The sequence below is a fragment of the Anolis sagrei genome, chromosome 1 (genome assembly GCF_037176765.1).
Source record: "Anolis sagrei isolate rAnoSag1 chromosome 1, rAnoSag1.mat, whole genome shotgun sequence".
Taxonomy (NCBI): Eukaryota; Metazoa; Chordata; class Lepidosauria; order Squamata; family Dactyloidae; genus Anolis; species Anolis sagrei.
This window is the reverse complement of record NC_090021.1, coordinates 69,462,454-69,478,094: the sequence shown is the minus strand read 5'-3', so window position 1 is coordinate 69,478,094 and position 15,641 is coordinate 69,462,454. Positions and strand designations below refer to the sequence as shown.

General features: G+C 37.1%; 1 protein-coding gene across 8 annotated transcripts in view; it reads left to right on the top strand.

Moving 5' to 3' along the window:
- Positions 1-15,641, top strand: part of ARID1B (AT-rich interaction domain 1B) — a 387,469-nt gene that overhangs the window by 328,343 nt on the left and 43,485 nt on the right. For all 8 annotated transcript variants that reach the window (XM_060753632.2, XM_060753630.2, XM_060753628.2 and 5 more), the window contains one exon: positions 10,047-10,192. In XM_060753632.2, coding sequence (XP_060609615.2) covers positions 10,047-10,192 — 146 coding nt within the window. The remainder of the gene's footprint in view (positions 1-10,046; positions 10,193-15,641) is intronic.

The window sequence follows — 15,641 nt, the reverse complement described above, 5'->3', positions numbered from 1 at the left end:
CAGATGTCAACATGAACAAATCACAGAGTTTGCAAGATTCTGCCAGGATTCTGAGTTCAGAGTGACTAACTACAGAAAATGCAAGAGAGAGAGAGAGAGAGAGAGAGTCCCATAGGAATCATGATTACGAATGTAAAGAAGAAATTGAGGTTTCTTTCTTTGAGGACAAAAATGATCTCATAAGAATTCCTTGAGGGCTTCCTCATAAAGTCCATGTATCTGAAAGGCTGGTTGAAAAACGCTTTTCTTATGCACAGTCTTATTAAAGAATATAATTGTGTAAATGCTGTGAAGTCCATAAAATTAAAGTCCACTTAATTAGCCTTTCATGTTATTTTGTAGTGTTTAAGAAACTTCTATTTCAGTTAAACTTAGAGTTAAGGTTGCAATTTTCTTCAAGTTTATTCTGTTTGCACAAAGTCAGAAGTAGCTCTGACTTCCATGGCAGTAATTGAGACTCTAATAGGTATAGGTAAAGGGGTCTCTTGTAGGTACAGGAGGCTCCAAGTCCCTTCACAGCTTTTCTGCCCTCAGCAACCATGGTTAAATAAAGTAGGCAGCTCTTTGGCTTGTGTCCATGCAGCTGCCAGCTTTGTAGCCCGGTGGAAGAATGGATAGCTTGCATGCAAAAGGTCCAAGTGGAAACCCCAGTATCTTCAGTTAAATGAGGCAGAAGGGTGAAAACAGAACGCTGCATGCGTCCTTCAAGAGCTTCTGGCACTGTGTACAAATTGGTATAAACAATGGACCAGTGGACTGACTCACTAAAAGAAGCCCACAGGCAGGAATTTGTGCAGAAATAGCTGTGTTGAATTATTTCAGTATGAAAAGAATGGCATAGTGAAAGTAATGACATTTTATTTGTGTATTTATCCATCTACCCATCTCACACTTCTCCTGACATGGGGTGGAAGACAGGTAAAGATGTCTGGTGGCACCTTTAAGAACCATAGCTATGTCTTATCATGTGATTTCGTACAAATTGCAATATTCAAGCATTTAGTATATTTGCACAGGTAGAAACTTCCCAAATCGTAGTGGTACGTGTGCAGCTCTAGTTCAGGAAGTTATGTCTATTGCAATATTTCTCTAACCAATTTTCTTTAAATCCTTAGAAAGGTACATTTCTTGCAAACTGTAGTTACTTTCTGACAATATTATAAAGTTCACAAAGCAAAAGTTTCCCCTCCCCTTTCCCCTCTCTGTCACACCTACATAATCAAAAACTCTGGTATGCATCTACTTTCCTTGATAGCAATCTCTTCCTAGGAAGCTCCTATTGTAGCAAGGAGGAAAAGCCGTTGCAAAATTATATGTGTGAGGGAGTGTAAGAAAATCCTAGTGAGAAAATATGTTTGCAAATCTCACCCCTGAATTACTCTTATTATAATAACCCAGTTGATGTCAGGGTATGACAGATTATAAGCTTTTTATGGCTAGACCCAGCTCGAGACAGATTTAAATGAAGTACTTCTGGTTATTGTACAGGTCAGTGTGTTTAAATAACAACCCTTCAAATCATACTTTGACATTTAAAAGAGAAAGGAAATATTGTCATATGGCAGACCTGGCACAGATAAAATGTGAGCCAATTTGAGCCATGCACTGATTTGTGAGTGTATTCCAACAGACATTTTCATGGTTTGTAATCAAGTAGCCGCCCTTGCAGTTTGTCAGCCATTAAAGAAAATCCTGCTTAAAATGTTAACACAAATTACCCTCTTGAGATGCCTCCGTCCATTCTTGGGTGTAACCAGCATAGGCTGAAGAATTAGAGCAGTGGGTAGCAAAAGGTACAGAGCAAATCCAAGCCTGAAGGGCTAGAGGAAATGAAAGAAGTTAAAGACATAAATGCAGACGTGAAAAGGTCAGAACCTGCCATCATGTTTCCATGCAAGGAGAAAGGTGTTTTTGTTTTTTCTACTGTCTGAGAAATTTAGCTACATGATAGGAAGTAACTTCACTGAGACATTCATGATCGTCTCAGTCCTTCATTCCTTCCTCAAAGACTTGTCACACACAGCCAATAGTACAATGCTAGCAGATGGCATGCTAGCAGCATTGGCACCACTATAGCATGTCTCCTGCAAGAACCCCAGAGTATTTTGGGGGCACACTTCTGGGAAAGTGTGACTGGGGGGATTGTGAATTTTAAATGCTATTTTAATTGTATTTATTACATTCTAGCTGTATTTTAACTTAAATCCACTCTATCTATCTATCTATCTATCTATCTATCTATCTATCTATCTAATTTTAATTAATTTTGTTTTAAATTGTGACCAAAGTGTGCGATTGTTAGTTACCTTGACTCCCAAAGGGGAGAAATAAAGTAAATAAATACTGTGTGCAACATTTGGCATCCTATTGTTGTAGTGGGTTCCAAAAGGGAGGCAGCTCGGGCATGAAGAACACCAGGGTGGTTGCTGTTGTTGTCGTTATCATTATTACTATTAATTTTATGTCTATCCCGCCTTTCTCCCCATAGGGGAGACACCAACACAAATTTTAAAAACAATAAATACAATTAAAATTACATTTAAAACTCGCCATCCCCCAGGATTTTCTTAGATCTACTACAGTGGTTGCCAACCTATGGTCTGTGGGCCACCAGTGGTCTGCAAGAACTAAAATATGGTCTGCGGCCTCACCATTACTACACCATTGCAACAAGAGCGACTGGTCTTGCAAAACTCTCTTATAGTGCTGAGGCTTATTAAATATGGTTTTCTGTAGGCGAGCAGATGGCGACTACTGGATGGCATATGTTCTGTATCAGAAACTAGAGCTGATGTGGTCTATCCAATGCAATGTTCTGAATCGGTATCCCAAATAACCAAACCGAATCTAAAGTTGACCAAAAACTGATTTGTAACTCTTTTGGTACTAATGTTGGGGAGCAGTCCCTGGTCAAGTAGTGCCTGATCAAAACAAGGTTGGGAACCACTGATCTACTCAGATGTATGGATAGGAGCTGTAGTGGCTCTCCTTCTTTGCCATCAATAGTATCTTACACTATGAGGGTATGCTTTGCATGGACATTAGTTACTGTAGTTTACAGCCTCTAAAGATTATTTGGTCTTGTGTCTAGGACTGTTCTCTTAAATTACTTCTGAGCAAAGCATATATATTCAATCTACATTGTCTATTGTAATTTGCGGATTCACCTGGCATGAATATGGCACAAACTAATCAGCTATTTTGAAATAAGAAAAAATGCTTCCAGTTGGGATGATCAAGATTAAAGAGAGCCACTTGGGCCAGAAATCAGATAATGGCACATAGAAAAGGGGCAGAATATTCTCTCCTTCCACTTTGTTCCTAGACAGCCTCAATGAAAGTTACATTTTCCTTTCACTTAAAAAAAACCCATCATGTTACCATTCAATACACATGCATGTCCTGTGTACATCTGGACCGCATGATACGAGTATATTGAGAGATTACTGTTCTGCCCTTCATTTCAGTAGAGAGAGTAGGAGCAAATACTCTGCAACAAATACAAGATTCTGCTTCTTGCTTTACTCTGATTACATTTACTACTGTATTATGGGAACAATTCCAGAAACAGAGGGGGAGTCAAACCCCTCCTCCCCCCCCCCCAAAAAAAAAACCCAAAGCCCAAGCCTTCTGAAAAGATCAGACAGGAAGAATTGGGATTACCAAAACTATGGTGCAGTTGAGGCCACTGAGGTGCTGTAGCCATATTTGGCATTTGCGTTGTGCAGAGTCTTAGATATTTCTCCCTTTCCTTGATATAATTTATGCTTTAAATACTTTTATTTCATTTACGTTACTCTTATCCACTGTATTGTCTGTTGTTACTTTTTTGTAAATAATATGCATGCAAGCATACAAGGTACATAATGGCCAGCCTTCTCATCTTCTTCTCCTCAACCTTAAAATCATTTTTCAGCCCTTATATTGTGGGCAATCCATATTGATTGACTGATTGGTTTACAACATTTATATCCCACCCTTCTCACCCCATGGGGACTCAGAGCAACTTACAAATTATATGTACATACAATATATTACATTATTAGCATAGCACAATATTAGTATTATATATTATAATTGTTTCTGGAGAAAAAAAATATTGCATGTTATTCTCCAGTGGCATTATTCCAGTAATATATTTATAACATTACATCAGAATGTGTTCTCATGCTTTTTACGTTAAAGGTATTTATTTATTATACCTAAGGCTAGAAACAAAATAGAAACCATTGTAAGTGATGCTATATAAAATTATCTTGAAGGGACAAAATAAACAACCAGGAAAACAGAATTTCTGGTTTCAGTCCCATTACTTTGGGGAAAATTCATGTAAATATTTTTTTTTCCATTTCAGCATCATGTCACAGTGATGTCTTATTTGGCTATGTTTCAGGAAGGTTTTTTAATTAAAAGGAGGTAGTTTAGCAGTTGTATAACTGACACAATTATTTCAAATGTATGAACGTCTGAAGGACTTTGCATGCTACTCAGTACAAATTTTGTTCCTCCACATTAAGTCTAATCACTTGCATTGCCTACCTGTAGGTCGACTTCTGGATTTCACTACTCAAAAAACTCCCACTGGCTTAAACCTAACCAGGATATTATCTTCAGTGTTTATGCTTTTCAAGTCTTGAACGTGGCTCATTGAATTTGTTCCACAGTTGAATGGTTAGGCTTTCATCTGTAAATGCCACAACAGGTTTAGAAAGTGGTTTAAACATCTCCACAACTAATCTTAATTTAGCCTCACATACTAATGGAATTTAGGTTGCCGGTGACAGACTGAAAGTGTATTTTCAAACTAAGACCTCCAGAAAGAGTGAATCAAATAGCCCTTCAATGAAAACAGCACTGACACAAGCATATTTTCTTTGTTTTTCCTTTTTTTTTTAACTTAACTCCAGTAATCAGAAAATGATGCTATGACCTTAAGCATATATAAATATATTTAGTAGTTGCTGTGCAACATATTTATTGGTGTTTAGTGGCCTGGAGGTTAATCAAAATGAGTCTGGTGATCTCAGCTCAGTGCTAAATGGACTCTGCTTCATACTGTAGAATGAATGTAGCAGTTTGTCACTTTCTGTTATCATTTTACTCAAAGCGACAACATCATACAGTCAGAATAAAAAGATGAAATTCCTATATGCCCTGAGTCCTGGAGGCTGTTTGTCACAGGATACCATAGGACAGTTGAGTCTTCCAGAGATCTAGGTTACCTCCTGTATCAGATTTTCCCATAAGGTCATTGTAGATACTTCTGCAGGCAATGACCTATCAACTACATTATGTAAAAATAATGCTTTGTAGAGTTCCTTAAACAAGATACTCAGAAAATACTTGGATCCTATATGGATATATCCAATGTATTAAACAGACTAGGGTGGGAATTTTAATGTTGCTACTTGAAGTACCTGCAGCAGCAATAATAGCACACCTCAACAACAACAAAATTATTGGTGTCTTGATTTTTACACCTATTCCTGGGGTTCTTTGGGACACTGCTTCAGAACATTGCATTGGATAGACTACATCAGCTCTAGTTTCTTAGATATAGTTATGATTTTTATGTATGAACAAATGACTGGTAGATGGCATATGTTCTGTATCTCAAAAACTAGAACTGATAGGGAGAAATGGTGCCATTTTTTGAACCAGCAGATTGTGTTAGCCCAGAATCAGGACTAACATTTGAGGCACCAAAATGTGTATTGGCCAGAGTTCACTAGGAACAATGTGGTTAATGAGATCTAGTGTTGAGAAGACATGCCTGAGCCAAACTACCCCATGCTTTGTCCTTTCTGTTTCTGGGAAGTCCTTAAATATTTGAAGCTGTTAACAAAACAGCTGCATTTTCTCTCTGAGTGTTGGTCCTCGTCTCTAAGATCTATTTTATACTCATTCTTGTATACGCCACCTCCTATTTGATCCCGGTCACTTCCCTCCTTGCCTGTGATTGAATTTTGGTACCCAATGAACCATTAACCCATGTACGTCATATTGCCTTTTTGGTCTAATCTTTTTAGCCTCACATACTATTATTATTATTATTATTATTATTAAACTTTATTTGTACCCCGCTAGCATCTCCCGAAGGATTCGATGCGGCTTACACAGGCCGAGGCCTCAACACACAACACAACAATACAATCTAAGCAAATCAAACAATTAAAAATAGAATAAAGCAAAATAAACAACAGGCACAATACAGTAAACACAATAAAACTGGGCCGGGCCAGAGCAATGGGTACAAGATTAAAAGTGCTGATGTGACAGGAGGTGTATATGGGGCTTCCAGGGCAAGTGCGATGTGCGATGTGCAGCAATTATTGGTACTAAGATTCTTAATTTTATCTTAACAAATCTATAATAATCAGACACATCTCAAAAACACTGGAACTTATTGTGCTGTTGCTTAGACCTTTTCATACCAGTTATCAAGACTTTTGATGCTGTTATGCCTCCATACAACAGAAGTAATAAAAATGAATTTATCTTCTCATTTAGGCATGGGCAAACATTGGCTGCTGGCTGCTAGGAATTGTGGGAGTTGAAGTCCAAAACACCTTGAGGGCCAAAGTTTGCCCATGTCTGCTCTAGTTACTTTTACAGTAGTGATGGGCCCCCTAATTAGGTACTAGAAAAAAAAAAGACTGGCCTTGTTCTACATTCCTAGGAATCTCTTATAACCACAGAAAGAACAGAGCTGGGAAGCCAGTCCTTGTAAAATATCAGTATATCTTAATGCTAGAGTAGGCAACAGCCAAGGGGAATATATTGGACCCACCATAGGTTCTTCGATCCCCCACCCCTAATTCCTATCACTGTTCTTGAAAGAAAAAAAAAGTCTTCTAGTGATCCTCTCGCCCTCTAGGAGGAATGGGGCCAATTTCATCAGTGCCCTTCCAAACTATGATTAGAAACTGAAGGCCCCCTTTTAAAGCCAGAAAGCTGAAATTTTTAAAAGCCCTTTCCTGAGCCTACAACAATGCATTAAAATGCATGAAAAATGGCATTTTAATGTTTTTGTTTTTAAAATCCTCAAAACCCCTCAGGGTTTTGGGAGCCTCATAAACCCTCATAAATTACTTCATCATTACTGTATTACTACAAAATATATCAATGTCCAAATATGCTTTCATCATGATTTTCCAGGTTAAAAATATTGAAACATAGTGAATGAAATTTATTTATTCAAATATTTAATTATATCCTGGTTTTTCCTCAGCTCTGTGAAACAAGGATGTTTACAAAAGTTAGAACAGATTTGATCAATAGTGCAATAATTATCAGCACCATAGAAGAAACAACAGCATACAATCAACAGATATAATAGAGTGAGTGTGGGGATTGGAAAATCTATGAAGCATTTTAAGAATGTGAAAGAATAAAGAGGTGTTTGCCTGGCTCCTAAGAAACAGCAGTGTTTCCAGGGAAGCCTGACTGGTAAGGACATCCCAAATACAGAGAGAACCTCTTCCCAATTGTGCCCTCCTTTGGGGCCAGAAGCAGAGAGGGGCCCAAATGTGTTCTCCCAGAGTGCAGACAAGGCAGGAAACCACATTCCTTCAGGGACATGAGTATAAAGCCATTCAGAGCTTTACAAGAAAATATTAGCATGTTTAAAATAAACAAGCAATAGCTATATTTTAACATTAACAATACAAAATGAAATACGTTATACCCACTATCTGTGTTCTTTACCATATAACTGAACCTACATGTATACCCGTCTTGTATTTTTTTAGTTAGTTTATGCACCACCTTTCTACTACCAAATAGCTAATAGTGCTCCAAATAAAATGAAATCAAAGCATAATCACAAATGGACACAAATATAAATAATAAACTATGAAATTACAGTTCTCAAAGTCACAATCAGGGTAATTTCATCCTGTATCCTATGCTAAATTTGGAGGACTAAATACTAAATATTTTTTTAAAATATTTGTAAAATGTATCCGAAACTGCAACTTAAAAAGTCAACCATGTTATGACATAAGTTACAAACAAATATTACCTATACATACAAACCGTATGAAATTCATAAGATTGTAATAAGTCGACTTGAATGCACACAAATGGCCAAATACAGATTCTCTTTAGAAGATCTTTCTGTTATCTTTGATTATCAAAAAAGTATCAAGTCCCCACACAAACCACAGTATAGTCAGAAAACCTTCTTACAAAGTGCTATTCAGATGCAATAGCGAGTTCAGTCATATTTATTCTTCACTTCTGATCCCAGTTTTCAGCAAACAGTTATTTACTATTTTATTCAAACACTCAAGACATGCAGTTACCATGGTTGAGAAATCAATATGGCAAACTAAGGTTTGATACTAAGTGTCCAAATTGGCCTGGGTTTTCATGAGGAAAGCAGTGGGTGTCCCTCATTGCACTATTCCTAATGTATGAAAATAAAATATTTGTTAATGCAGAACAAGTACACTGTTGCAGGGAGAGGTTGCACTAGTTCGCTTTTTGTGACACAACTGTTTTAAAAGAGCTCTGAAAACATGGTCAAAAGGTATGCTATTTACATAATGAAAGGCTGGTTTCATTAAAAGTGTTCAAAGTTGTTGTCAAACAGACATACTCATTTATTTATTTGCATTGTCATTTTCCTTTGGAGCGTTTTATGGCCATGCATTTTAAATATTTTCCTCCCATTTATCATAAGCCTTGTCAGGGAAATGACATTCTACGTCAGCTGTCTCCTTCATATCAAAAGAAAATTTTGTCTCTTTAACAGAAATAGTGAAACGTTTGTCTTCTCCAGAGCAAAGGACACAACTGACTTTGAATTCAAGCTCTTTTTAATATTGCACCTTATTTTCTTTGAAGAAATTCACTTTATTTAGAAAAAAAAACCTAGAATTTACTGCCTCTTTTTCCCTTGTTTAAACAGGAAAACAGTACAAATATAATAAGGAAAAAATCTTCTTATGTAATTATCAACATTCAGTTGCAAAAAAAATCTTTACATTGAATGTTTGGTTCTATGCTTGGCTACTTAATAGTAGGGATTACTGCATTTAATTCAATTTAACTCATACATAAGTATGTATAGGACTGTACGCTTAGCTAAAAGCTTATTAGATGCACAGCTAAAGCCATTTGAAAATGGCTGGAAATTCTTATAATCAGGCTAAATATATGTTTAGATGAACATTGGTACATTTGTGATTGATGTTGCATCCTATGGTCATTACTATCCACAGACTGGTTATTCTGCTATAGCTTCCTTAGTGCCAGAGGCTGTTTTCATTCAGCACGACCACAACATGTATATGCACATACAATACATACACCTTTACATCAGCCGTATTATGCGGTACCACAAAAGCTTTGGGGGCAAGGACAAAGGCAAAGAGCAGTATCTGTCTGATTCTACTCGAAAACTCCATTAAAGCTACTTCAGACAAACCTATTATTGAATCATCAAGGGTCCGTATGGTGTAGCTGTGTCTAGTGCGTAGAGTATTCAGTTACCCAGAATGCTTTAAAACAGACTTGATGAGCATACATGTTTAATTGCATAGCTAAAGCAGTATACCTCCACTCCATTAGTGTATTTGTATCTTTTCTTTTCTGTTCTCGGGGCGGGGGGGGGGGGGGGAGTTGTCTCATTGCTTGCTCTTTTTTAGTATGCTAGGCAAATTACAATTAAAAGAACTTCTAGGTTATTCAGGTTTTTCTGCCACGCCAATGGCAAGCACCCCTTTCTCTCTTCTGTTTTTCCAAGTGTGTTGGACATTCAAAAACTTTTACATAATGTTAGACTGTCCATTTTAAATTTAAATATCTGCATGATATTTGACTGTAATAATGATCTGTGAGTTAAACAACTAATACAATAATCATTAATAAGCTTTCAACAAATAGCTGCCCTCCCCATGCAGGCAATGACTAACTGGCTGCCTCTTCCTTAGGCATTTACGATTGCCACAATATGAATTCTGTTACTAACCAAAATGTCCTGTGCAGTAAGAACCATAATAAGAGCTTGTGCACATGTGTGTGCTTTCTCTTCTACTTAGGCAAGGCAGTTTTCCTGTCATCAATCAGAGTGGCATTATGGGATCCAGCTCTCCCTACACCCAGCCAATGAACAACAACTCAAGCCTGATGAACCCTCAAGCATCACCTTACAGCATGGCACCTAACATGGTGAACAGTTCCACAGGTAATCCTTGGCAACTTTTCAGGAGCAACTGCTTTGGAAAGGTAGAAGTCCTTACATGGTGCAGAGGTTTCCTCCCCAACAGCAGTACACAGGTTCTGCTTGCCTTACTGCAGCACTGTAAGAATTCAGCTTGCAGTATATCTGCTAAAACTTTAGATCCTCTTTTTTCATTTTGTGAAAATGTGGATATGGCATATCTGAAGGTTGTTTCTTTTAGCTATCTTTGCTTTGAAAATGTGGCAAGGATTTTGAGGCTGCTGCACCTGCAGTTAAAGAAAATTTTTGATGAAAATAATTAATAGTGTTTCAGATTGGGGTCCATGACAAAAAGGTGCCAAGAGAACTCACTGTATTTGAAAATTCAGAATGAAGTACAACTTTCTGGAAATTTAATGATGTCACATTTGCGTTTTAAAGCAGAGGTGCCCACTTTACTATTGCCTGATTTACTATCACCCAATGTGCTCCTGAAGAATTCTGGGAAATTTAGTTTTAGGCAGGGCCTTTGGAATTCTCAGCCAGAGAGGTCCTTGGCTTCCTTTAACTACATTTCCCAGAATTCTGCAGAAGCTCACTGGGTAATAGCAAAGCAGGCAATTCCACTTTAAAATGCTAATGTGATATCATCCCTACTGTGCCCCCCCCCTCAAAAAATTGCAAAACTGAGTTTTTCAAAAGACCTTTGTGCACTTACTTTTTTATGTGGAATTATCAGGCCAGTTCATGTGGAAATGGATAAATGTCCATTTTTATCTGATGCAAATATTCAAACTCCATAGCAACAGATTTAATCTAATGCACACATTCCACGATTTTCATTCATTAATATGTTTCAGAATATCAGAGTTACATAGTAACAAGATTTCTTTGAGTAATGTTGGAGAACTACTATATAGACATGTTTTCTTGTAAAAGAGAGCAGCGGTACTTAAATCTTACCCAAAGGCCATTGGTTTTAGCATTCCTGGAAATAAATTCTAAATATTTCTCAAGTAGCTAAGTTGAATACAAACAGAATAACTACAGAAGACTAAATGTTCAGGAAATTAGGGGTCTATCTATAAATGTGTAGAAAGAAGGGAAAGAAATATACAGTATTCCAAAATGCAGTGCAAACCAGAAAGGTGTCCTAATAATTCTTTTTAGTTTTGCTAATTAAAATGCCAAATTGCAGAAGAATATTGTGGGTAGGATTTGGACTAATAATCCAGAAACTTCCATTCAGAATACATTAAACAGAAGGTGGGTGATGGGTCCCATTCATATGAGGGTTTGGTTTTTTTTACTATAAAACATTTATATGTTCAGCCTCTCCACTCCTTCTCATTTTTACCTGTTTTCAAATGTTGAAGAGGAAGACTTGTAAAGTATGCCTTTTTTCTTTCCTTCCTCTCAAGGAGTAGAGGGCGCAGACACTGGGATTGTTCTCTGCATCTGAACCTTTTGTTTGTTTGATTCTTTAAAGACAGTATTTTATGGCTTCTCTTGCTTTAGAAAACAAAGTCCACTATCAGGAGAATGAAGTTCTGCTACCTCTAAAAAGCAGGTTGCTCTCACTAACAGTGACAGGTCAATTTGCGACAACCCTTTTTCCCCTTTCTCCTTACCAGGGAAGATGAGCAGGGAAGGCATTTCTCCATGCTGCTGCCACTTCCTTTCCTTGGCTATTGGAGGAAGGGATTCTATTGCCTGCTCCTATGTCCCAAGACATACAAGGCCTCAGTTTAATTGCAACCATTCCCTCTTTAAAAGGATAATGTGGGAACCAGCTGGCACTGCTTTGATGCATACAATAAGATTATTTTAGTCTATTGGATAGTCTTATTATGATTTACATGACTTACTTGTTGCTTAAGCAATATGTGTAAAATTAAATGAATCACAGCTAAACATCCGGACTCTCCGGATGTCACAAGCCTACAGCTGCTGTTATCTCTCCCCATTGGCTATGTGAGGTAGGGCTGATGGAAGGCACAGCAAATGTAAGGGAAGGGGGGCGGGGCTGTTAATCAGACATATGATTTTTTAAATGTAAAATAAAATTGCTTCCTTTAGTATTAAGTAGGAGGCTAATTTTTTACCCATGGAGTGCACTTTTGCTCCAGTAGGAAAGGAAAAGCTATTGAACAAGCCATTAGATAATAGCTTGCTCTACCCCTCTTGCAGTTCTCCCAGGTAATGCTGTATTTGGATTATGTAGTTATGTGTTTTGTCTGGCTAGGTGAAATAAAATTACTTTTGAGCATTGAAACTGTGCTATAAATTCTGGCTTGCTGTTTAGCGGCAGTAATTTTTTGTCCCTTTTCCTCTGGCCCCCAGAGCTGCAAAAATAACCAACAACAAACAGATGGCAGAGTGCCCTGTGTAAGAAGATTTATGTATTGCAAAGGAATAACCAGTTTAAAGGAAGATTCACAGAGGGGGTTTTTTTGTTCAGATAATTCAGCAATTCGTTATTTCATACAGTGGAAATCTGTTCAGTGCGAAGCCATTTATCCTAGCAGTCTTTTGTATGAGGTAGTCATAGTATTTTTATTGTGTTATACATTCCAAAATATTGGATTTTTAAAATAATTTAACTGTGTACCAGAGCTTTTATTTTTCTTGTTTACTTGGTTTGTGCATTTAAAGGTTTACACCTTTACATTTATTCATTCTGAGGTTTCCACATGAATTCCAAATATTAAGTATACTAGGAATAGAACTTCTAGTCATTTACTGGGCCATTGGCCCTACCAGTGATTGTGAAATTAGAATAATGGTTTTAAAGACTAAAGGAATAATAGAAATAAAAACAGCAAAACAATTTCTCAAAATTCCATATAACACAATGCATCAAGTAACAATAATTTGAAACTGCATGACCCACCATCTCAAGTGGTAAGGGTTTCACTCATGGGCAGCTCATGGTTACAGACATTTAGCAATTTAAAATTGGACCCATCTTTTTGAAACACCCTATACAGTATTGTGACTTAATCCCAACATAGTATACTGGCCAGAGTGTGTTGAGAACAGTATGTGAGAGCACAGCATCACAAATCATTTTTGTTTAATGCTCAAAGCAGACATATGAACATCATTATTAAGTCTACTGTCTTAATCGTAAAACATTTATCAACATGGTGATGGCATCTTCACAGATAATTTGCAGAAGCAAACTTGTGTTAAAGGGCTTGAGATTCCAGTTTATAGAGCAAGTTAAATTTTCTAGAAAGAGAACTTGTGTCTCTTATCTCCAGATTGGTGCTTGAGTTCTCTTTGCATAAGGGATACAACTATGGCTGTAGCAAAATGGGGGTATTGCCCTTCATAAGAATCCACCCCCCCACCCCCACCCCATGTAAACAACTTAAACCACAGGAAGTCTTCTGTTTGCTGTGTTTGTGTTCCCTTGGGTACTTTGCCTGCCCCTTTTCTTTGGATGCTTAAACTCTATTTCAAATGCTTAGCTGAAGTTTTATGTTACTGCAATGCTAGAAATTTGAGATGAAATAAAATTGCAACAGCAAACCCTTTTGGGTCAAATATGACCAAGTAAACATTATGATACACTCAAAGATACAATTTAGTCAAGTTTTTACAATCAGAAAAAGTATTTTGTTTTAAAAATATTAAACAGGTGCTAGCATTAAATTTGGCTTTGCAGTTCTGCTCCTGTTCACTTCAGCAGTTGCCTCCAATAAAAATAACATCAATTACAGTCCAAGTTCTCTGGAGGTCTAAAACATCCCCTCTACCTTTTACTGTTGCTCATATCTATTATTGAGAACACATAATAAATTATTAATAAAGTGGGACAGGGCTGGGCTAGATGGATTGATGGTCTAACTTGGAATAAGAAAGCTTCTTGTGGATCAAGAGGAAGATATGTATGGATAGTTTGTACAGTCTTAGTAAATTGTATCCAGAATATTTAAGACACAAGTCCTATCCTTAAAGAATATCAAACACCGTGGGTTTTTTTAACCCTGCATTATCAGTTATGGCTTTAAAAACTTATTATCATTCCTAAACTGGACAAGTTGTTCATTCTGTCTGGAGGCTGCTGACTACAAAAAACAGAGCATTATATTTCTTCAAATCTAATATTCAGTTTTCCCATAGAAATACAGGCAGTCCCCAAGTTACAAACAAAATAGGTTCTTTAGGTTTGTTCTTAAGTTGAATTTGTTTCTAAGTTGGAACAGATACATTTTAGAGTGCAACACCAGCCATATACATAGATATAGATATATATAAAAGTTTTAGATAACATAGGGAAGGGTGGTGTTTGTTTTGCTGTCTGTGCCTCTGTTCAGATTTCACCTCACTTTCTGTCCCTGTGATAACTGGATTTGCGAAAAATTTGGTTTGTTGTGGAAACAAGGATTGGTGATAAAACTCCAGATGAGACACTTTTTCCCCATCATACCTCTTGTCAGGAATGAATTTCCCTTTCTAGGGGTAGATTTCTCTCATTTCCCATTGTCTCACCCCCATTTGTAACTATGAGTCATTTGTAAATCAGATGTTTGTAACTCGTGGATTGCCTGTATCTCTGAAATGAGGTGCAACTTAGAACTTGTGGGTACTTTTTATATATACATATATAATATATAATAAATATTTTCTTCTGTTGGTGATACTGAAATTAGTATGCAGCCTACAATAGATGATGTCTTAAAATTGAAGAAAGACAGGATTAAGAAATCAGATCCCCATCTTTAGGGAAGTCTGACATGGGTTTGCTAATAGTACAGGGAAAGGCAACGAGTGAACTTCACTACCTAATTTTACTATCTTCTGATACAAACAGCTAAGGCCCCTTCTACACTGCCATATAATCCAGATTACCAAAGCAAATAATCCACATCTACTTTGAACTAGATTATATGAGTTTACACTGCCATGCAATCCAGTTCAAAGCAGACAATCTGGATTTCATTAGGCAGTGAAGAAGAGGCCTAAATCTTCAGGAAAAAGGAGGAGGAAAACCCACCACAACTTGACTGCAGTTTAACTTGTGTTGTATCTTCCTTTGAGTATGCCGAGTTTAGTGTGCTATAGTAATTTAGGACCTTGACCCATATTTTCTTTCTTAAAATTATTCTCACTTTCAAGTACTTATAATAAAGCCTGAGGCTAGTTCTTGGAAGCTCTTCACTCTACATTGCAACAATTTTTCAGTCACCGATTTTGCTGTTATCTTCTGTTTTTATGTTTTACATCTTTCAGGCTGTACTTTGTGGAAAGGATCATTAGTGTGATTGTAGTAGCAGAAGCGTGTGTGAATGTGCACACCTTAATTTACTGGAATTGTGACAATCACTTCTTTCACCATTTGAAAGAGGGTCAAAATACTGCCCTCCATTTGTCATTGGACTAGAAAGTAAATGGATGTGAGCTTGAAATCACTCAGGAGTATTCTTGCAAGAAAGACCTTACAAAGCAACATTTCAGCAAAGAA